This window comes from Rhinichthys klamathensis, unplaced genomic scaffold (genome assembly GCF_029890125.1).
Source record: "Rhinichthys klamathensis goyatoka isolate OS25496 unplaced genomic scaffold, OSU_Roscu_1.1 h1tg000123l_1, whole genome shotgun sequence".
Classification (NCBI taxonomy): domain Eukaryota; kingdom Metazoa; phylum Chordata; class Actinopteri; order Cypriniformes; family Leuciscidae; genus Rhinichthys; species Rhinichthys klamathensis.
This window is the reverse complement of record NW_026606660.1, coordinates 2,068,092-2,091,098: the sequence shown is the minus strand read 5'-3', so window position 1 is coordinate 2,091,098 and position 23,007 is coordinate 2,068,092. Positions and strand designations below refer to the sequence as shown.

Here is a 23,007-nt window from a genome sequence, read left to right as displayed (position 1 = left end):
ACTACATTGCACTTAGGCCCCATTTATGGTTCAAGTGACCCAAATCCGATATCCGATTTTCTCAGATCGGATTCAGGATTCATGTGGTAATAAATCGGATATGAATCGGATACGTGCATTTGCGTGTGCCATGTAAGCAGACAAATCGGATATTCCCCAGTAAATGCGAGTCGTACGTCATTAAAAAAGTGACGTCAACTCAGGTGGACACCACAACTGAGATCACATGACTTATTATAGGCGCGATGGAGGACGAAGGATACACACAGTGGAGCAATGCGGAGGTTTCATGTCTTTTGAGTGTTTGAGGCAAAAATGCAGGGTTGTTACAGAAATAAATCCGTGTTTGAAGACATTTCACGAGATATGGGGAGGCACGGTTTTAAGCGCTCGTGGCTACAGTGCCACCGTAAGATAAAAAGCTTAATGACTTTAAAAAATATTGTGGAAAGCAAAACACTGGATAATTTTATTCGCATCTGCATCCATTGTATTTCGTGCTGTTTTACTTCCTTTCCCGGGTCAGAGAGTCTACATTTGGTAGTTTCAGCAGTGAGTAGTGTAAATGCAAAAATCTGATATGGGTCACTTTTAAAAGATGATGTAAGCGGGTCGTCAAAAAAATCGGATATAGTCAGAAAATCGGATTTGGGCATCAAGACCTGCAGTGTAAATGCAGCCTTAGTTTATTATTTCAGATGCCTTTTAAAAGACTACAATTGAAAAATGTATACATTAAAAATACAACAATAGTATTAAAGTCAAGCCCTGCATTTAATCACAAATCTTGTGAATGGCTTATTTCAATGTCAGACCAGCCAATTTCGTGAGTTTGCAGGTATGGGTTTGGCCTTACCTCCTTCGCCTCTCCCTCATCTGGCTTGTAAGTGATGATGTATTTACGAACGGCGCCGGGCGAAGCATCCCAGTCCAGTTGCATTGTGCTGTGGGTAACATCTGTAATCCTCAACTCACCGGATAGAGGAAGAGGCACTATATGAAGATGGGAGAGATTCAACAACAAAAAAAACAGACAAACAAATGATGAGAATGTGAAAGTCTGCCAAACATCCCTGCTGAGAGGAAGAAAGCCCTAGCGCCACCTACGGGTCACCCCCTGATCAGTGAGAGGGTCACTGGCGTAATCGCCGTACAGGGCGAAGAGGGAAACGCTGTAGGCCGTGTTGGGACGAAGTTTCTTCAGCTGGACATCAGTAACTGTTCCTTTCACACGCATCTGTGAAGGTCAACCACATCACAAATCAAAGGGATGGTGGACTTGTTCACAGGAACATGATGGAAGAATCGCTTATGACCGTGCTGAAAAGACCAGCTTGAATTTCCAAGCTTGTTTAAGGTGCATGGTCAGTTACTAAACCATTAAAAAAAACTATTACTTTAATATTAAATTACTTGAAATCAAATCAACATTAACTGAAATAAAATCAAATATATAAATATATTTTTTTTAAAACTAAAAAATCTTTTTTGTTTAGTTTAAGTTTAGTTTAAGCACTAAATAAATTAAAACTATAAATAAAAACTATATAGACATTTAAAAAATATTACACAAACACAACAAAATTACTAAAACTTTAAAATTAAAAGAAAAATAGAAAATATGAAAAGAAAATCTCATTCAAAATATTAACACAAACTATAGTAGTATATTAATGATGCTAAAATAACACTGGGATGTTAACTGAAATGGAAAAGCCAGTGAGGTTTTTTAACAAAGAGTTACAAAGTTACCGAGAACAGCACTTTTCTTTCTTTAGAAAACCATGATGGATCATGGCCAAGAAAGTAAAAAGGGTTCATTTTTTATTTGATCTTGACTTTAAGCTATTTAAGACGACGGGTGCAGAACTGCTGGAGGTCATTATCCAAAACACAACATATGCTGGTCTTTTCAGCAGGGCAGTTTAAGCACAAAAACTTTTGAATCCTTTATATAGCTTTCTATAATGGTACAGAGTCTTGAACTATATATTTTCGCACACAAAAACCACAGAGAAAGTATTTTGCACCTAACAAGCAAATTCTTATTATACCCTCTATTTATTTCTGTATCCCAGCACTGCAAAAAAAATTATGTTCTTACTTAGTCTTTTTGTCTTGTTTTAATACGAATAGCTAAATATTTTTAAATTAAGATAAAATGACTTAAGATATTAGGTCTTGTTTTCAAAAAAAAAAAATTTAATCTTCTGTAAACAAAAATATACATAAAAAAAATTCTTACCCCATTGGTAGATTTTTGTCTTGTAAAACTGATTTTTTCCCCCAGTTTTTTAGAAAACAAGACTTAATATCTAATGTCATTTTGCTTCTCAAGTAAATGCATCTTGATTCAAAGATGTTTAGATTTTTGTACTGGAAAAATACTGATTTTTTTTTTCTTTCAGTGAAGATATTATAATTGTCTAAACTAGCAGCCAAAATCTCTCAGCATATTCTTTCTTTCTACTGAAAAAAATGGAGGAGCAATTTTGAAACATCTGCGCTCTGAGACAAACCCTGTGGACATCAGATTCTAGCCAGAACTGACGTCGAGACCTCTGGATCTTCCGACTATGTGAAATACTTGAAAGAGAAACTGTGCTAAAAAGCCCCAGAGCGCTAATGAGCTGTTATTTTCCAAAAGCTGCAATATAAAGGACATTTCTGAACCCATTAAATGTAGACCTACCACCTGTGGTATCTACAATATCTCCAAAAATGCTTTCCATTTCCTCTTTCTGCTACAGTATGTCATAGTTGTTGACAGATTTGAGCTGCATAAGATCACTGGGGTTCCATTAGAACATTTGGTCCCTTCCAGTAAGTACAAAATAATTGCACTTTTTGCACTAAATATTTGTATATATTTGTTCACTTATCTTCATATTGAAGAATGCACTGCACTTTCTTACTCTGTATTTTTGACTTATTTGTCAGTACAAATATCTAAACATTCCTAAAACAAGATTTTTGACTTGAGTGTTAATTGAGTTTGTTTAAAAGAAGCAAAAGTATCTGCCAATAGGGTAAGAAATATCTTGTTTTCCCTTTGAACCCATGTGGCAGATATTTTTTCTTGTGCATTACCTTACATAATTTTCATACATTTTTCAGTGTTACTTCGCCAATTTTCAACCTGTTTTTTATTGTTATAATGTCGGTATTATATGTAAATGAACAATGTTTATTCATTCTCAGTTACCTGGGCCCAGAAATTCATGTTTATTTGTCAGCAAAAGTCTTTGGACTTCTCCAGGGCTTTCGTGAAAATGGTTCTTTTCATTTTGGCATAAAACACTGTCACTGTGAGTTTGAAACATGGAGGTTTTTCATATTTTCCATCTAGGCGTTCTCTCCGTATTTACGATTCTTTGCAGCCTTCAGCCGCTGCCTACAACACGCTGGATCCTTCACTGGAAACCCAAACTAACTCACTCCCGCTAAATGTTTACTCTTTGAATTCTTGCACCCTGGAACAATACAAGCCGATACTTTTATAACAAAAAGTTTGCTAAGAAGTATTTCCTACTAAAGCAAGGTGGAATAGAGTGGTGCTGGTATGACGTCAGAACCCGGAAGACTAATTCACAGAGGGGGGTTTAATGGGGTTTTACTATTGATATGTAAAATAAAGCTTGACTATACTTTGATGTTTTATTCTACAACTATAGTGAAAACGCGAATTTTGAAGTTAATTTTTGAAAATGTCTAGGTTACGACTGTAACCTCTGTTCCCTGAGAACAGGGAACGAGACACTGTGTCGATTGACGCTAAGGGGGACCGCCTCAGGCATGACAGGTGTCTGAAATTACTATCAAATCATGGCAATCATATTGACCGGCAACAGCCCATGAATCATTATTGCATGACCGGGAAGTATATAAGGGTGCCTTGCAAACATGATAATCACCTTTTCGTCTGAAGGGACTGAGGCAGGTTAGTCATGCTAGGGCACAAGCTCGCCGCCTGCTAAGGCCAGCTGAACTGACTCCCTTCTGAGGAGGCCTGTTTAAGGCCTACTACCCATCAGTGAGTCTACTGCCCGAACTACTAAGACCCAACCACCTGAGGTAAGCTGGCCTACCGCGCCCTCTTGGGGGCTGCCCAGTCAAGGAGGCCTGCTGAGGCCTACTACCTAATGGCGCAGCCTTCGTTGGCAGATAAGCTGTTTACACAGCGTCTACAGCATCCTGGTACCTAATCACATTGCCCATGGCAGTGTACTCAGCAAAAACGCAGCACCCTTTAAGCAAGGCGAGTACAACATACACCACTCTGCCTCAACGGAGGCCCCAGAGTCAGGGGCCAACCATCTGTACGCATTGGCGTCAGCTCATGGCAATGCTCTGGCTTCACAGGAGCGTACTTCGAAAACCAAAAAGAAGTGAAGGTTAGAACCTTCCGCTCGACCCGAGCCATAATGATGCGCGGTAGGATAATACAGAACTGAAAGTGAAGTACTCAGACCTACCCTGTATCACAGGGGAATACTACCACCTCACCCTGAGATTTAACAGGGTGTGGGCCCGCCAGCGGCTCTAGAGGTGACAGAATTTTATCTGCGGCCAGCCTAGGGGAGTGGGGCTTGCTTGTAAGCCACCCACCTAAAACCCGACCCTCGAGCAGTAGCTCAGCGAGGTGAGTGGAGCCTATTCTGGCAGCCCAAATCCATATGCTAGTTCTGCACGGCGGTGTCGGGCAGACAAAACCCAGTCTCTTTGTGAGGCGAAAGACGGCCTAACCCTGCTCAAGAAAGACCATTGTACCGGGGAGGCCTTATTGAGGCCTAACCCAGGGTCTTTATAAATCATGCCTCTGCACCAAACTGCATTACTCTTCTCGCCCCAGAATGCAGAGAAGGGGGCGGGCCTTGGCCTAACAGCTCCCATGGGAGGAGGCTGTCATATAGGGATGCTAAAAACCTACATACACAAAGTGAAGGGCCAAAGTCAGAAATGCTTTAGCAGAACGCCTACACTATCCCTAGCGTAGCCTAGGATAGCTACAGAGGCGGAACCTGGTGAGGGCCAGCCTGTAAGCATAGATCTACCTGAGGGCTCAGAGGAGCCTCAGCCTTACGAGAAAATTATCATTTTTTTAATACGAGGGGCTGCAGAACCGCTCAGCCTACTGAAAACCCAAACAGAGCTCAAGGGAGCGATGTATTCAGGACCAAAAAATGTCAGACGGTCCTGTGGGCCGGACATAAGATCTATCTGAAGCTCCAGCGTCAGTTTATACTCCAAAACAAAAAATCTTTTTTTGAGAGAGACCAACTACTCTACCCTAAGGTGGCTAATAGCCTGAGGGCTAACACAGATGTGTAGAAAAAACAAGCGGTGGCATAAACATTCCCATTCTTCTTTCTAGAATGATGTTCTGCCACTTATCTCTCCACTGATAACATATTTCATATGAATGAGCGGCGGCCTCAAATGCTCTCACCATGAGAGGAAGCCTAAGCTATAAACATAGTTTTACAACTAGAATGAGCGGTGGCACACCTCGCTTTATCTTATATATGACAACAAGGGAAGCCATCACATACTCATAAAAGAAACCCATACAACTGGTGCTTCTCTCTATCGTTCTAGCCACCTAACAGGGGAACTTCAGGGCCTTAATAACCAAAACATTTTACCTTACCTTATGACATTAGGGGTGGCCTTGGACGGCAACATGCCCAGTGCATTATGGGTGTTGAAGTTTCCCTACCTACTGATATTTGTCAAAAGGGTAGACAACAGCATTTTTTCTTTGTTTTCTCTAGTCAGGTCTCAGTCTCTAGTCAAAAAATGCCTCGTTTTATTGAAAGATCCCTTTAAAGGCCCTTGCCCACTGAGTCCGAAATTCGCGTCCGAAATTTTCACACGTTAAAAAATGAATACGACCTCACGTTATGTCAATCACGCTTGCACACTGCCTTCGAAACTTTCGTCCGTCATAAAAAAATCTGATCGGGTTAGATTTTCTGCGTATTTCGCATCCGTAGCGAGCAGTTTGAATGGTGTTTTGACAATTCAGAGCCACCGAATCACGAATATGAAAAAACGCATACGAAAACTTCGGACTCAGTGTGCAAGGGCCTTAAGTCATTTTAAGTCAACTAAGTAAGAAAAATGCAAGTTTTTTTTTTGCAGTGTGGACGGTGTGATATTGGGCAAGCATTTTGGGCAGTGGTTAAACTGTGTGTCGTCACCGTACCTCCTGCTCTTCAGAGGGTTCAGTGGCGTTTAGTGCATTGTAGAGAAGCATGTAGCCTGTGGCCCCTTTGGCCGCGTCCCATCTCACATTCATGGTGGTGGAGCGCACCTTGTAGATGTTCATTTTCCTCACAGCACTGAGAGGCACTACAGAGGGGAACATGACTTTTCTCTCTTTCTCTTATTCATTTCGATCCCTGACTATCCTTCTAAGCGAACTGAAGCTCGAATGGGAACATGGAAGCATTCCAGGTGGATTGATGGATGCGTGACCAGGTGGAATGGAATGATAGACGATGGTTGAGAATGATCATGGGATACACGCGTGATGGGAATGATTGACAGACTGACAAACAGACAGATATGCAAATGTCGACATATTCACTGCAAAATCTATTTTCTTACTATGGTATTTTTGTCGTTTTCCTAAACTAAATCTAAACATTCTTTCAAAATGACTTAAGATCAAAATAAAGTTTCTGTTTAAAACAAGAACAATTATCTGCCAATGGAGTAAGAATAATCAACTTAATTCAAAGAGAAAACATGATTATTTTTCTTACCCCACTGGCAGCCATTTTTTCTTGTTTTAAGCATAAACTTGGTTAATTTTGATACGTTTTTCAGAAAACAAGACTTAATATCTCATGTCATTTTGCTTCTCAAGTAAATGTGATCTTGATTTAAAAACATTTTGATATTTTTACTGGAAAACAAGTCAAAATACTGAGTAGGAAAATACTTTTTTCAGTGTAAAGACAACATGTATGTACATGAAATCACATAGTGACACTTTGCGGTGCAAAGCAGCATCATGCCGTATGAAACACGGTCACATTCAGAGCGCTGTGAAAGGAATATGATGGCATTAGGGTTAAATGTGGCAAAAAGAGTACAGCAATAATAGCACGTTTATTAGCAATGTACATTGCGTAGCATTTTAGTTGCACCTTCTCAGTGTCTGGCTAAACATCCGCAAATCCTGGTCATTTTTAACCAGTAAAGATGATACTAAAATATCAATATGTTGCATTACAGTAACATACAGTAAATCTATTATGCTCAGCAAGGATGCACTTATTTGATCACACAGTAAAAACACAGTAAAACAGGAATATTGTGAAATATTAATACAACTGTTTTCAATGGGAATATATTGTAAAATGTCATTTATTCCTGATTAAAGCTGAATTTTCAGTCTTCGGCGTCACATGATCCTTCAGAAATCACTCTAATATGATGATTTGCTGCTCAAGAAACATTATTATCATCAATGTTCAAAAGAGTCGTGCTGCTTCATATTTTGTGGAAACCATGATACATATTTTTTCAGGATAATTTGATGAATAGAAAGTTTATAATAAGGTGACTTTTTAAAAAGTAGATTTTTGTTACAATGTAAACGCCTTTACTGTCATTTTTATCAAATTAATGCATCCTTAACTGAATACAAATATTCATTTCTTAAAAAAAAAAACGTTAGATATGTTTTTGTGAGAATCACCCAAGTTTTGTGTGACACAATACATGTGAATGATTACTGTATATAAATACCATGGGATTTCCATGGTACTCCAAGGTAAATTTACCACATTATATGTTCCAAAAAAAAAAGGGTATTACGTCTAAAAATGATATTACCATGGTATATAGAAGAGCAGAGCCACAACCTCATTAATATGTACTTCCAAACCAGCAATTACATTTGTCCATTGTGGAATTCATTCTGTTTGAGATTATGTTTTGCTGTGTGTTTTGGTGTGCTGACACATATTGTTGAGGAATTGGCTCTGGCTGTTCTGGTGAAGAGTGAATTGTGGATAAATGCACACTTACATGTGGTCTCTGTGCCTTTGAGGGGGTCACTGCTCTCCTCTCCCACCACTGAGTAAACCTTCACCATGTACTCCGTCATTGGGGTAAGACTCTCCAAGACCGCAGTCGTCACCGTCCCGTCGACAAACAACTGCAACAGAGGAACAGAATAAAGGTGAGAACACACAAGAATAGGACATGACTGTGTTTGCCATGAAAACAAATTAATCATTTCTAGGTCAAATACAAGTTAGCCATTCTGAATTGTTTCCAAATGTTTCCTTCTTTGCTCTTTCATTCTGCATCATTTATGTGCATTGTTTGTGGTAATGCATTACAAGTAACGTGCATTATGTAATCAGATTACTTTTTTGATGTAACGGGTAAAGTAATGCATTACTTTAGAAATGTAAACATTAACACTGCCCCGCCATCGACGTGTTTTCCCAAAAAACTATGTTTTCACTGTTATCCGGTAGAGGGCGCTATTACGCATCTTCTGAAATAGTACAGTATCTCCGGATCCAAAAACAAGCGAAGAAGAAGCAGAAACAAGCGATAGAGAGGATTGCTTACGCGCATGTAAGCTAACGCGATAATCAAACATTCAAAAGCATATAAAACTGCCTAATGTTACTGGATGAAATGTCAACCCAGGACGAGGTGTAGGACTGTGAAGCTTTGAGGGTGTTGATGAACTCGATCTACTCCATCTTTGTTTTGATCAGCATTCTGATTTTCTCAGCTTTTTGTTCAAAATGTTGCTTTTTTAGGAAACTTACCCACATTCAAGTGTTGATTAAAAAAAAAAGAATGCATTTTTAGAAAAAATTAAGGCGTATGTTATATATAATGCATAACTGCGTTAAAAAAAAAGCCCCGGAATAGAGTGAGCCTCAGCCAGGTGAGAAAAAGTAACGCAAAAGTAACGTAACACATTACTTTACTTAAAAAAGTAACTAGCAATTAGTTACTTTTTCGGGAGTAATAAATATTGTAACGCATTACGTTTAAAAGTAACTTTCTCATCACTGAAATGATGTTCGATGAGTTGCACACTGATTTTTTAATACTTCGGTTCTAATGCATGAGGAATAGTCATCTTGACCTGGATATGAGGTGCTCATACCTGTTGTGGTTCTCCTCCTGATGGGCTCGCATACTCTATTCTGTACTTCTCCACAGGTCCATCAGGGCCGACCCAGGAGGCACGGAACGAGTAATGGGTCACTTCAGAGGTCGTCAGATCGGTGGGTGGCTCCGGGCCTCCTCCTGTGACGGGTCATGATGGTAATTAGGGTTTAGCCTTTGACCCCCCCACACACACTCTAGAATTACATGTGTACTGTCATCAGGGCAGTTTCTGAATCTGACCCATAATTCTGTGAAACAAAATCAAGGTTTTCATGATCTTCCTACGTATTTCGAATTTTAGAGTTATTTTAGAGATCAATTTCATACTGTGATGCATTTGATTAGAATAATGATATGAATACTCAAATTATTGACTGTTTTTATTGATCTATTTCCACATGTGAATGGATGATTGGATGCTGTATTGTGTTTTCTGGTTGTGGCAATCATTATTACGCCACCGTTAATTTTAATATATATATACAGTAGTCAACATTTGAAGTGGATCAAAAAAGTTCATCAAAGTTGTCCTAAGACAAGAACGGGTATTGTTCAAAATTCATGTATAACTTTGATGAAAGGTTTTGATCCACTGCAAATGTTGACTACTGTATATATATTCAATATACAGTAAATATTTGTATTTCTGATCACCCTCTTTCTCATAACATTTAAAAAAAATCCATCTTCATATGCCAATGCTAAGCTGCGTATGTGAATTGTGGCTAAATTGCAGTGCCATTATGTTGACGAGTTGATGGAGTGCTATCAACGGCTAGGTCTAAATACGCTTTTCCTTTTCTCTCCCTCTTTTTACAAAACCGAGCCCCTGAAGGCTTGACCTCTTCGTGGTGAAACTTTGACACTCTGATACTTGATCCAGGCGCAGACAGATATTCCAGGCTCAAAAAAAACAAAACAAGAACACAGAGGCTAGAAGAAGCCCAGTCGAGAAATGGCCCTGACTGTAAAACACTGAAATAAAGACCAGCTACTGTTAATACTCTGAACTTTCAAATGATTAGTATTATCTTCTGACACATTTAGAGCACTGTTAGCGAATTATGTGTTATAAGTGTATTAAGTGTTATAGTTCCTGTAATCTCTTCTTTTTTTTTTTTGCTTCTTCCAGTGTAGCAAAGTAAAAAATGAGACATAAAATGGTTTCCCTGTAGGAACTGTTGCGATGAACCAAATCACCCAGCTCAGAGCAATAATGATATTATAAAATTTTAAATTTGATAGAAGCAAAAAAGTACAATATTTGAAAATGAGGGAAAAAAGGCAAAGCTGTTAGGAAAATCTGAAAAATCGACTGTGTAACGTCTTTTTTAAAAGGGAAAGAACTACAATCCCATGAGGCATTGCAATTTTTTTTTTTTTAAATGATACAATACAAACATATTGACTTATTGTTTTACTTGTTGATTATACACATAAAATGTTTATTTTTTATGTTTGATGAAATATTGAGATATATACAAATGTATAGGTTGCTTGAGTGCAGTGGAACGACTCGATTGCTTTATGAGTGAGTTTTTGCAGCGATTTATGATAATGTCATAACTCATGGTAAGTCTGTGTTAAAAGTATTATAAAAATTGATGTACGAGATGTTTTACTTTTGGAACCCGGCTGTTGCGCTCTATTCTATAAAACAGCCTAATGAAGAACATTACCTATCAGGAAACTGATAATGATGATAATTATAATTCATTTCTTAATGTCTTTTTTCATGTTGCCATTGCCACCATTTAAAAAACAAACAACACTTGTCACTCAAGACGGTGGGCCCTATTTTAAAGATCAAAGCGCTTGGTCTAAAGCGAGTGCACTTAAGGCGTGTCCGAATCCACTTTTGGCCATCGCTTTTCCCTCAGAAATACTGCATCCCAGCGGTGTAATAGTGCAACACACAGTCTCTCAGGCCTATTGTTTGGCCTCAGTCATACCTGGACCCTTGACACTGTTACACAGGTTGTTCGTCAGGTCGTCCACGATGTCCAGAAGGAAGGAGAAGTCAGCAACGTTGTACATGTGGATGTCATCGGGATCAGAAGCGATGGCCCTCAGCTCGTTCTCATCTGCGTTCTTTACACCTGGAGATCACAGAACATGTTAAAGTCAGATATTCAGATATTGGTTCGTTGATATCGCATTTGTTGGTCCAGCCTGAAAAATAAGCTTTTTTAATGCTATTTGAGCATTAGAAACATAATTTAAGGGACAATTCATATCAGATTTTGTTGCTAATTTGAAATGTGTTATTTAAAAGTGAGTTCGGTAAGCAGTTTTTGAGATTTCAGGACTTGGTCTTGGATGCCAGAAAGAGCAGCCCAGAGGCTTTGCCGCCGAGTGAACAGATTTTTAACTCATTATCCAGTGTCTTTCACTTCAGACCGTGAAGTCTTCCTGACCATAAGGGGAAACTTGTTCTTACCAATGGCATATAGTTCAATCCCCTGGTCCCGGAGGTTCTGGGAGTTGACCAAGATGTCATCCTGTGACTTGCCATCAGTAACCAGAACACCGATCTTCCGGGAGTTTGGACGCATCCCAACGTTAGGTTTGAAATTGTTCTGAAGGATGTAGTTTAAAGCAAGGCCTGTGGAATAAGGCAATATTGGTAATATTAGTCTAATTAATACACAAAATGGTTCTAAGTCTAGTGAAGACCAATATAAAGCCTACTGTATCATACTTGATACGCACATTTTTAAGGTGATGAATTTAAATGATGAAAAATCACTTTTTCAGCAAATAAAAGGTATTTTAGTATAATTGTACAAATCGCCTCCTTCAGCTCGTGATTCTCGTCTTTCAACTGTGAAATCTGCATTGATTTTTATAAAGTAAACATAAGACTAACTTTTATATTGCTAGTAAAATGTCTACTTACTTAACAATAGCAACTCAAAGTTAAGTTTTAGAAAAAATTTTTTTCAAATGTGAGTATCAAATATGATCATCAGGCTTTTGAGGAAGGGTTATTTGTTCATCTCTCAAGCATAATCCTATCGCACTGCATTGTAACAAAAACGACAGAAATTTGTTCATAAACTAAGCATTTAATGTTCATCTTACTAAGACATTATTGGCAGATATTGAGTGACGACTGATATTTATATGCCTTTTATGTAAGTTTTATGTCTGCTATACTGTTATAAAGATCTCATTGATTTGCACTGCAAGCATCTTAATTTTTGGTCCATATAAATATCATCATCTGCACCAAATTGCATATTTTTGCTCAGTTTGAGCCTCTGAATAAAACTGAGGTGTTTTTTCCTTCTCCATATTCTCACTATATCAGACTATATGAGCCATAAAAGATATATCAAATATGATGATCAACAAAAAACACATGCATTTTTTTTTCTGTCTAAAAGTTCAATAAACTGTTTAAAAAATATATTTGTATGACTATGACTATTATTTATTATGTCAGGCTTTACAGTGTTTACGCTACGCCATTCAAAGACAATCTAGAGAACTGATGACAACATGACAACTTTCCACACACACACCTTTCCAATGAATGATGCTGGGTCTGACGTTTAGATCAGAATACAATATGATTTACCAGTCAGAGTGTTTCCTCCTTTGTAGGGTAGATTGGCCACGGCATCCAGCAGTTCCTGTCTGGTTCCGTGAGCATTTAGATGCCACATTGTCTTCGGGTCTCCACTGTACTGTGCCAGACCTATAAACGGACAACACAGCGTTCATATTTATACACAGATGACGGTAGCATCTTCTTACGTGTTTCTCCAAAAATGTTTAAAGAGTATGCGCTATAAAATGCACGTGCATAGCAGCTCAGGTCTTTTAATCTTGGAAAAATTCATGAGAAATGTTTGAGGTTAGACTGAGATTTGATTTTGATTGCAAAACTTGGTATCAGTTTGAGACATTGTTCTTCTGAAACTCTATAAAGCACAGATGTGAGATTACAAGTGTCATTTTTAGGAGAAACATATGTCTAGAAGACATATTTTCTCATAGATTGCAATACTAAAGAGATCTATTTCATGACTTTTCTTTCCTATGGGTGTCGCTTAGCTGTGGACCTTCTCGCAAATATAGGATTCAGGGTAATTTTCTCTTACCAATCTGGACACGATCCGCTCCGATGTCAAAAACACCCACCATGCGACCAATGAAAGCCCTTATGGTCTTGAAGTTTAGACGACCGATGCTCCAAGATCCATCAACAAGCAGGACGATATCGGCCTGGGCAGTGGTTTTGCACGTTACATCTGTACGACCAGAGAACAATTCAGTCAGTCAGTTAATTATCATAAAATTAATAAAAATAATTCGTTTAAACTAGTTTTAAGCAGTCGCAAAGATAAAAATGGATTGTGATTTGTGATAAAGGACGCAGATCGAAGCTTAGGACACAAAATATTCACACAGTCATGCAAAGCATGACAAAACCGTTTATTTGGCATTTTGAAAAGATGATACATTTTACATATATTGTGTTAAATAACATTTTAAACTATAAACTCTTTGTCCGTAAGAGACGTCTTGGTCTGTGTCCCATCGCGATGTCTCTCCGGATACCTGAATGAAGGGAAAAGAGGGGAAAGCGCCGCCCGTCTGGCCCTGCTCAAAGAGAACATGTTGCATAATTGTCTGATTTATAGATCATTTCCTCAAGCAACAAAAAATATGGATAGATAACACAAAATCGATACAGCCAGCTAATATCTTAAAATGCTGTGGATATTATGAAATGTTTTATCTAGACACTGTGTGGGAATTTCTTAGTAGCAATAAAACGAATTATCTGAGGCTTTAAACGAGATTTATTGCCCAAACAGGTGTTCATTCTCAATTGTAATGTGGAATCCTCACTTTTAAATTACGACTCCTTGCACCCTAAACACTAAGGCCAGGAACATACTTTAAGCAAGTAAAGCAAACACCGATGCAAATGCTTGGTCAATGCATTGCACGCACACAATCCCGTTGTAGCCATCTCTGCATGCTAAGAAAGTATTTTAACTGTGGAAAAATTGAACACTTTACCTTTCACAAGCTTATTTTTACAATCAATAAGACCAATCAAAAACCTTTTCTGCATTAAAGGGAAACTAGTAATTCCACTGGAAAAAGTACTCTCTGTAATGGAAGAAGAAGAAGAAAATGTATGGATATAAGAGTATTAATAGCTAAAAGGATCTAGCGCAGTATAGACAGACAAGCATGGGCTTTATTAAGCATGTCAATAGAGCATACATACAGTATGTTGTGCTTTCATAATCTTGAATGACAGCATAACGTACATGCCGTGTTATATGATGCGATTCAAAGAAAGTGGGGAATATATATATATCTACTAACCCCAACCTCACAGTCTGAGTCTACTAATAATCTAATGAGAATTAGTTTGTAGTCGCAAATTTACTTATAGTTAGTAGCATGTTTAAAGTGGACTATCGAAATAAAGTATAACTAAACTTTTATTGAAAATGGATAAAGCATATTTTAAATAGTTAAATATCAGATCTGCAATTTCCTATTGAAATCATGTGTATTCCGTTCAATGAAACGCTCAATTTTGCTCCTTTACGCACAGTGGCCAAAATGGCACAGACAATAGTGAAAATCTGCCATATAAAATCTAATTTAACACTGGAAATAACCTAAAAGTGTTGGGATTTAAAACAATCTAGAACAGAGAAACATTGTGACATAAAACGAATAAGAAATATTTAAGATTCTCCACTAGTTCACTAATCAAATAAGCAAATTTGTGATGTTGACATGACTTGACCATGGATAACATGAAAATCATGTTTTGACCAAACAAAGGCTTAAGTGCTGCTGTCATTAGCAAAAGCTCAGACTAAATACTAAGAAATTCTAAAATTTATGATATTTTATATGAAGGTCCCATTAGTTAGCGCTAGTTATTGCATTAACTAAAAATGAGCAATACATTTTTTTACAGTATGTATTAATATTTGTTGACGTTAGTTACAGCTGTTCATTGTTAGTTCATTTTAGCTGAGATACAACTTTTGATTTTAATAATGCATTAGTAAATGTTGAAATTGACATTAACTAAGAATAATAATAAATCATTTGCTCGTATTTATTATTGTTAGTTCATAATGTAGCTAACTAATGTTAAAGTCCCCGTGAACCGGAAGTTGCAAACGACTTTTCTCCAGTGTTGTGAAGTATTTCCGAGAGAAACGGAATACTAAATGAGGAAAAATAGTGGGCGTGGCTTTTTTTCCAACTAGCACCTGATTGGATCTAGAAAAGTAGGTGTTTTCATTCAGCCTGTCTACTGTCAGTTGGAGGGGCGTGGTTACGGATGTTAAGCAGACACCCAAACCTACGTCATCAGGGAAGGTCCTCCAATGCAGAGGGGAGGGGAAATTTCAGATTTTGATTAAAGATTACGAAGCCAAAAAATGTTTTTGTGTGGATTGGCTGGCATTGATGAATTGTTCACCACAAAACGATCAATTTAGGCAAACAAAGTAAGTATGGTCAATTTTGAATTCATGGGGACTTTAACAAATGGGACCTTAATGTAAAGTGTTACCAATTCAACTTGTAAAATGCAACTTTTTTTTTTGTTTGTTAGTGTCTGTAGCATGCAAATGACAAGCTGTGCATTACACCTCAGCTCTTGCCTGGGAATATTTCCCTTTCCCTCTCCCGCTGGTGTCGGTCGGCCGACCCTCACCATCGGATCTGTTTCCAATTAGAATGGACATTCCAGGCCAGGGTCAGCAGACCATGTGCAAAGCTTTCATTCTGTAAGTCACTTTTTTCCTAACCAAGTTGTAAAGCATTGGTAATTGTAAGCAGATAGTCTTTCTAGCTCTTGAAATTCAAGAGTCCTTCCATGCAAAGGCAGAGACATGGCTACCATGTGGCGCAGTCACCCTGTCTGCTCTTTCACAACACAATTAGCTGTGCTGAAAGGTATTTGCCATTACTCAAAGCATTAGACTGCAGCCTATTTTTCCGATTTGCGAACTGACAGAGAACTTTAAAATGTTACGCTTTGTTATATATGGAGCCTAAATGCATAGCAGACCAACAGATTTGTTCCATATATCAAAATGAATGGTGTATGCTAATTGTTTTGGAACACAAGTTACTTTGTACGTAAAGACCTCAGTGCTCTGCGGTAACATGAGATCTGATTGGTTAGTTTGAGAGGGTTAAAGAAAGTACCAGGGTTTTTTTCATTAATCTTACCTGGAGTTTGAATGGTTGGAGGTGCAGGGGCGTCAGAGAGGGTGGTCTTCTCCTCTCCAGCCAATGGCATACTCTCTCCTCCATCAAACATACCAAACACACTCACTGTATACTTGGTGCCGGCCCTGAGATGAGAGCGACACAAATCAGTCAACAATCTCTTTTATCAACCTAAAAAAGGCTAATCGATGATCAAGCACAGTTTCACTTGAAGTCACACGCTTATATGAGTGCACAACAAGGCTTTCCTCTGTTGCCAGGCATGTACTAAATACTAATGTACTAAGACATTTATAGGGATTTTAAAAGACCGAATTCAGTATAAACCTAATTGATGATGAATACTTTATACAGGCAAGCAGATGAGCCCAGAATATAAACACAACTAATTAAATTCAGCTGAAAAGCACCTCTACGGAAAAAAATAGTGTCATTTTTCAGCTCAAGTAAGTTCAATGTTGATTCAATTCAGTGATAACAGTACCGGTAACATTTCTACGGTTTACGGTTTATTTCCGGTTCATTTCCAGTTTATTTCTATGGTCCACTTTAGACAGTCTACTAACTATAAGTAACCTTGCAACTACATGTCAACAAACTCTCATCTGAGTATTAGTAGACGGTCTGCTTAATATCAGCCAACTCTTTATGTTGATGCTCCCCAACAGACATTCTACTGACTATAAGAAACTTTGCAACTAATGTTGACTTATTCTACCAACCCTAATCCAACAGTCTACTAATGCTCTAATGAGAGTTAGTTGACATGTAGTTGCAAAGTTACTTATAGTTAGTAGAGTGTCTAAAGTGGACCATTGAAATAAAGTGTTACCACAGTTGCCAGTGGTGCACTATTAGTGTCATAATTAAACTTAATTAGTCTGATCATCTGGCAGTTAGCCAAGGGCTAATCAGTCTTACTTTTCTGACCAATCAAACTTTTTATGTAACCAACTTAAAGTTATGTCCAGTCTCAGAGAAAAAAATATAACTAACTCGTAAGACTAAGCAGGTTATGCAATTGGCCAATTGACAATTCACATGACTGAAAACTATGAATAAGACCATGTAGTGTACATTTGATTTCACGTTGGCTTTAAGGTGTTTGATAGGGCATATCTTCAGATGTCTGTTAAGTGTTTTATGTGTCTTCTCTGGCGTCTCATACCTTAGCTCCTCCAGAACCACTGTGTTGTCATAGGGGCCTACAAGCAACTCTCCCAGGTCCACATCCTCCCCAGTGGGATGGAAGGTGACCTTGTAGCCCTTCACATCCCCAGGAGCATGATCCCAGGTCACCCTGAAACTGGTTTTAGTGGGCTCTGAAGTTTGCAGGTTTCTGGGAGCTTTATATGGAGACACTACAGAGATAATAAACAGTTTCGAATTAGACAACAATGGTCAAATACCTTTGGACCTTTAACCTAAACAAGTTATCAAATATCTTCTGTTAACTTACATGTGGTTCCTTCTCCTTGTCTTTGTCTTCCATCACCAAACTTGTAGACGGGAACCACAGTGATATCGTAAGTGGTCTGGGGTTGCAGGCGCCTCAAGACTAAAGTGTCGGTGCCTCCTGGTGCTTTGGAAGCCAACTGACGTGTATCACCCTGAGGTTTATACGTCACCCTATAATTGACAACATTGCCGGGTGCTGGTTTCCATGACACCCGCAAGGATCTCTCGGTTTCTTCTGACACCGTAAGAACTCTGGCAGCGGCCGACACTGTTAAGGAGATAAATGAAAGAGAATGTTTATTAAATGTTGGCCTGATTCGACTACAATTCCTTGGGGTCCGAAAAACCAAACCATCTGAATAATGAAAGTTTGTCTGCCAAGATAATCCTGATCTAACACAGGCCACGGATCTCCAAACTGTGTGAAACCAGACATGCCGAAATGGTTGTACGTCATGCATAACGCAGACGCTCTAGGACTGTCTGCAATGTTCTCTTTTTATGCCATGACCGGAGTGTTTTTACGCAGGAGGGAAAGGAATGAATTGTCCGCTTTAATCGGCCCATGGAACACTTTCAAATTGGGAGTTTTATGGATGGAAAACAACACTTCCAAGTTTTCAAGGAATCCCTGTTCCAAAAAGACACTGTGTCTTAATGTAGGTCCTAAAGGAGGTAAGGAATAGAGTGATGGCAGAAATGAAATGCAGAAGCCTGAGCCAGAAGACGGCTCAACTGCTGGACTTTTAAGATGACAGACAATAAACAAACAGCAAGATAATCCAATTACAAATGTACAGCATGCTTAACCAGCTCTAAACTATTGCTCCATTGATTGCTAAGTAAGAAGATGCAATAAGTGCTGTAGAGTGTGTTGAAATCCCGCATCTTTTGATAATAGAGAGCATGTGTAAATCATTAAATCAGCCACTACACACACTCCTACACCTCCGTACACTACACCATATGTGCGGAGGTATTTTAGAGGAAACAGTGCCAATGACGCAAACCTATGGCAATGACGCTCTGCCCAGACTTGGTGTTGAGCTTGTGAAAGGGAATAATAGTCACTTTTCCCATATCAGAATGAACACAGAGACATTTCTGTATTAGAGCTTTTGCCTCCAGCATACTTCAGAGACCATGCCATTATGTTGCTGATAAATGAGCAATTAAACTCGCCTAAACATGAACGATGAGAATAAAATAAACTTTCTAGGGTGTTGAGGATGGGTGCCAGGGTGCTGCTAAGGTGCTCAAGTTGTACGTTTCTATATGATTGCTTGGGTGTTCTAATGGCATGGTAACATTTCATGGGCAAAAAAAGGTCTGTTGTGCATTGTCAAAAGTCTAGCAATGCATGAAACACCACTCACACAGAAGTTACTTTCAAAGCAAGCAGCTTTCTGTTTCTCAGCGCAGAGAATTCATGACCATCTTGAACACAAGCAAGAGAAAAAAAAATGTTCACCCTCACGTAAGGATTCCAATTGAAACTGACTGGATTTCACCAGCAGGATTTTGGCGAACAACAGTAAATGTGGCTTCACCTTAAGTGGTTGCTTGGTCATTAATAGGGTCTTCTCAGTGGTTTCCAGATGGTTGCTTATTGGCCCATCCACAAATCTGTATGATATTCTGGTCTCTAGATATGTCTTGGGTGTATGTCTGTGGGTTTCGTTATCCTTCTGGCCAAGTCAAGTCACCTTTATTTATATAGCGCTTTTAACAATGCATTTTGTTTCAAAGCAGCTTTACAGTGATAACAGGAAAATAATGCAGCAAAAAATAGCGTCATAGTCTAGCTTAAGTAAGTTCAGTGATGGTTAATTTTTGTTGTAAAAAAAAAAAAAAAAAATTATTAATTTAGTTCATTTATATATACAGCTGCTCTGGAGAAAACCGCAATGTCATCGTCCAGCTCAGTTCAGTTGGTGTCAATGCAGGCAGATCAATAATATTGTTGAATACTAAATGTCCCAAACTAAGCAAGCCAAAAGACCAAGGAAACAGTGGCAAGGAACCAAAACTCCATCAGGTTACAGAATGGAGAAATAAGCCTTGGGAGAACCCAGGCTTAGTCGGGGGGGCCAGTTCTCCTCTTGCCAACGAAAGAACAGTGTGGGATTATGATTCAGGCAGTATTACAGGTTAGAAGTCAGATTGGATCAGAACATAGAGTATATATATAAGCCTAGTAAGTTTCTGAGGCAAACGACTAAACTCATCTGACTAACGCACATTATCAAGCATCACTCATATATTTTATTTGCTAGTAGCTGAGTTTAATTTTAATCTGTGTGCAGACTGTAGACCCCTTCGTTTACTGCTGGCGTTCCACTTCAAATTGGAAGGGCTGATATACTTCATTGAGGTTTATGTGCATGTCAGTGGAATATTCTGACATTATATACAGTATATCAAGTTTTTTCCCTCTCTGGGGTAGGTTACCTCAGGACGAGAGGCCCACCCCAGACTCACAGAGAGCAGCCGGTCATGTGCTGAAGTCATTATGCAGGCGGGAATGGACTTACCATCTGTGGTCTCCTCTCCATGCAGTGGCTGCCCCTCCTTACGGCTGTAGGCAGCATAGACAGAAACCTTGTAGCGGGTCTCCGGTGTAAGACCATCCAGAACAGTGGTGATCATGTCCCCGGGGACGGTTTTCTCCCCAGCTTCCTCCGAAAACAGGGATTTCCAGGTGACCCGATAAAGACGGACGTTGCCAGGGGCGGCAGTCCAGGATGCTACAAAACTGCTCTCGGTGACATCTGAAGTAACCAGATTTGAAGGTGAACCAAGTTCTGGATGATTGAGAAAAAGACAAAAAATGGATCATATTACACGCAAAATCTCACAAGGTCTGGTTACAGGGAAACAGCAATCACTTTCCTGCTAAAAAGAAACACCTTAAACCAGGCTACATTGGTTAACTGGTCAATCACCTGGGCCAAGCTGGTTAGGCAGTTGTGCTTTGGTGCTTTTAGAGGGGTTTCTGACACCTAGATGGTCTAAGGGTGTACTCACACTAGGCACGGTTGCCATGAACCGATTGAGTACGATTGTCCCCCCTCCCCACTCCCCCTCTGGCCTGCACTCACATAGGGTTTCAGCATTCGTGCCGGAGCACGCTTACGTCATTATGGTGCGTGCGACGGTTTCGGGATAAACAAGAAGAGCGGCGCTCTCTGAACACAATGGAGTCCATCGCTCTGTTTTCTTTGTGGATAATTTTGTGTCGTTTGGTCCACGGTGGTCCACAGCCCTCTCACAGCCTGTTGTTAAACAGATGCGTCGCCTTAGTGGCGCGAAAATTTTCACGTAATCGTGCTGCTCGTATGAGGAGGTTTGCAAGGTACCAGCTGAAGTGCAGCAAGGACTTTGCAGCTTTGATAACGGACTGTGTTGGTTTTGGAGCGTCGCAAAACCATGACGTCACGCGTCCTGTTCCGTGCTCCAGCACGGTTAGCGCTCACACTGCATGCGAACCGCGCCCGAGTCCAACTGAACCGTGCTCTGGCCCACCTCTTCCAAGCAGGCCAGGGCCGGCTAATCGAGCCGCGCCCGGGCACGGTTCGGAGCACTCACACTAGTCAAACGAACCGCGCTTTGGTGGTCAAACGCACTCGGGCACGGTTCAAACTGGCTAGTGTGAGTACACCCTAAGAGACCAACTTGCCAATCACCTAATCCAGTTAACACCAGTTTGGCCAAGTATAGAGACTGAACGGACCAGCAAAGACCAGCAAAATACTGTTGGCGGGTTTAACCAGGCTACTTTGGTTAACTGGTCGCCCAGCCTGGCCAAGCTGTTTAGGCATGTGTGTTTTAATGGTTTTGAAGAGGTTTCTGATACCTAGTCATGATGGCAAACCTAACATGAATCAGTAAACACCAGCCTTAGAGAGTGATTAGACCAAGTCACAAAACAAGCTAAATTCTGTAGGTGTGTTTAAGCTGGGTTTTTTATTCTATAAAGCTTGTCATAATATTAATATCAATCATTTTGGATTACATTTTTTTTGTGTGTGGAGGTTGACAGCCCTGATCACTCTCTACTTTCGCTGAGGGAAAACACCAGCTTGGACATTCTGCTAAACTTCTCCTTCAGTAATTTGACTCCAGAAAGTCATACATTTGAAAAAATAACAGAATTTTAATTATTGAGTGCACTATTCCTTTAAATAAGCATTTATCTAATTCTCCAATAGTCTGTCTAAGATGCCGGTAGCTCACAATTGCTTTGATTTGCTCTGTCAGAAATGCATACCATGGAAAACAACTCTGCAAAAATAATATCTTCCCTGCTGCCACACATCTGTCACCACATCTACTTTCCATTGAACACGAAACCCGATCCATTAAACACAGACTGCTAAAACTGCAGATGTAGCTCTCTTTTTGATCTGCGCCATACCACCTACCTATCTTCTCACTCTCTCTCCTTCTCTCAGTTGTTTGTTGAGTGGGCCGAAGCAGAAGAGAGGAGAGGGACCAGAAATTATATGAAAATGTGGGAGTTTCACAGGATAGATAATTAGAATAAACCGCAGTGTGAAACTTCCCCAGTAACGCCTCATCCTCATGTTCTCCAGACCTCATAGTCACCCGTTGAGCTCTGCTGGTCTAAAACACGCCAAACGGACCATTTGTCAGTCTAAACCAACAGCCCAAGTTAAAGTGCAATTAAGCGAGAGATCTGCGTCATAGCTCAAACATGGACTAGATATCACATAGACCTGGGAGGATAGGGATTGCAAATGACAGGATAAGTGCTTAGGAAAATAATTGTCCCAATGTCTTTCCGGAGAGTGCTCCAATGTCTAATTCCTCAAAAACATCTGTACAGGTTTTTTTGTCTTTTTTTTTTTACTTTGGAATGTTTTAGACAGTTGGCGTTTCAAAAAAGGGTAAACATTTTGTTGGGAGGGACAATAAGAAAATAAGCTACATTTTACATGACATTTTCCAATTAAAGGTGGGGTATGTGATTCTCTTTTTTGTACATTTTTTCAAAATAACTTGAAATCCTATTCCTAACCCACTTACAGCCACTGAGTTAGAAGCACTGAAATGAAAATTAAGCAATTTAATCATCTGTGGAACGGGCAGGACTCGAAAAACTCCAGCCAATCATTTCCAAGACCACCAGAATCATAG

At 39.4% G+C, this 23,007-nt stretch overlaps 2 protein-coding genes across 6 annotated transcripts in view; both read right to left on the bottom strand.

The window, feature by feature from the left end:
- col12a1a (collagen, type XII, alpha 1a) overlaps positions 1-23,007 on the bottom strand; it is a 101,713-nt gene that overhangs the window by 58,377 nt on the left and 20,329 nt on the right. For 3 of the 5 annotated variants that reach the window (XM_056255874.1, XM_056255876.1, XM_056255875.1), the window contains exons 14-24: positions 20,382-20,651; positions 17,849-18,115; positions 17,558-17,750; positions 16,390-16,514; positions 13,266-13,415; positions 12,740-12,859; positions 11,597-11,761; positions 11,109-11,255; positions 9,152-9,294; positions 8,044-8,173; positions 857-993 (exon numbers count right to left, since the gene is read on the bottom strand). In XM_056255874.1, coding sequence (XP_056111849.1) covers positions 857-993; positions 8,044-8,173; positions 9,152-9,294; positions 11,109-11,255; positions 11,597-11,761; positions 12,740-12,859; positions 13,266-13,415; positions 16,390-16,514; positions 17,558-17,750; positions 17,849-18,115; positions 20,382-20,651 — 1,847 coding nt within the window. The remainder of the gene's footprint in view (positions 1-856; positions 994-8,043; positions 8,174-9,151; positions 9,295-11,108; positions 11,256-11,596; positions 11,762-12,739; positions 12,860-13,265; positions 13,416-16,389; positions 16,515-17,557; positions 17,751-17,848; positions 18,116-20,381; positions 20,652-23,007) is intronic. The other 2 variants (XM_056255877.1, XM_056255878.1) reach the window with 1 other exon arrangement.
- LOC130088893 (collagen alpha-1(XII) chain-like) lies at positions 1,003-6,650 on the bottom strand. The gene is made up of 2 exons (XM_056255882.1): positions 6,209-6,650; positions 1,003-1,237 (listed from the first exon to the last, which is right to left on the bottom strand). The coding sequence occupies exons 1-2, from the start codon at positions 6,368-6,370 to the stop codon at positions 1,094-1,096; spliced, it is 306 nt and encodes a 101-aa protein (XP_056111857.1). The 5' UTR covers positions 6,371-6,650; the 3' UTR covers positions 1,003-1,093.

Bases quoted from the DNA above. Each gene is read 5' to 3' on its own strand.
- LOC130088893 (XM_056255882.1), bottom strand. From the start codon at position 6,370: ATGTTCCCCTCTGTAGTGCCTCTCAGTGCTGTGAGGAAAATGAACATC. The intron at 1,238-6,208 runs GTACGGTGACGA...TGACCTTCACAG, and splicing joins AACCCTCTGAAGAGCAGGAG to ATGCGTGTGAAAGGAACAGT.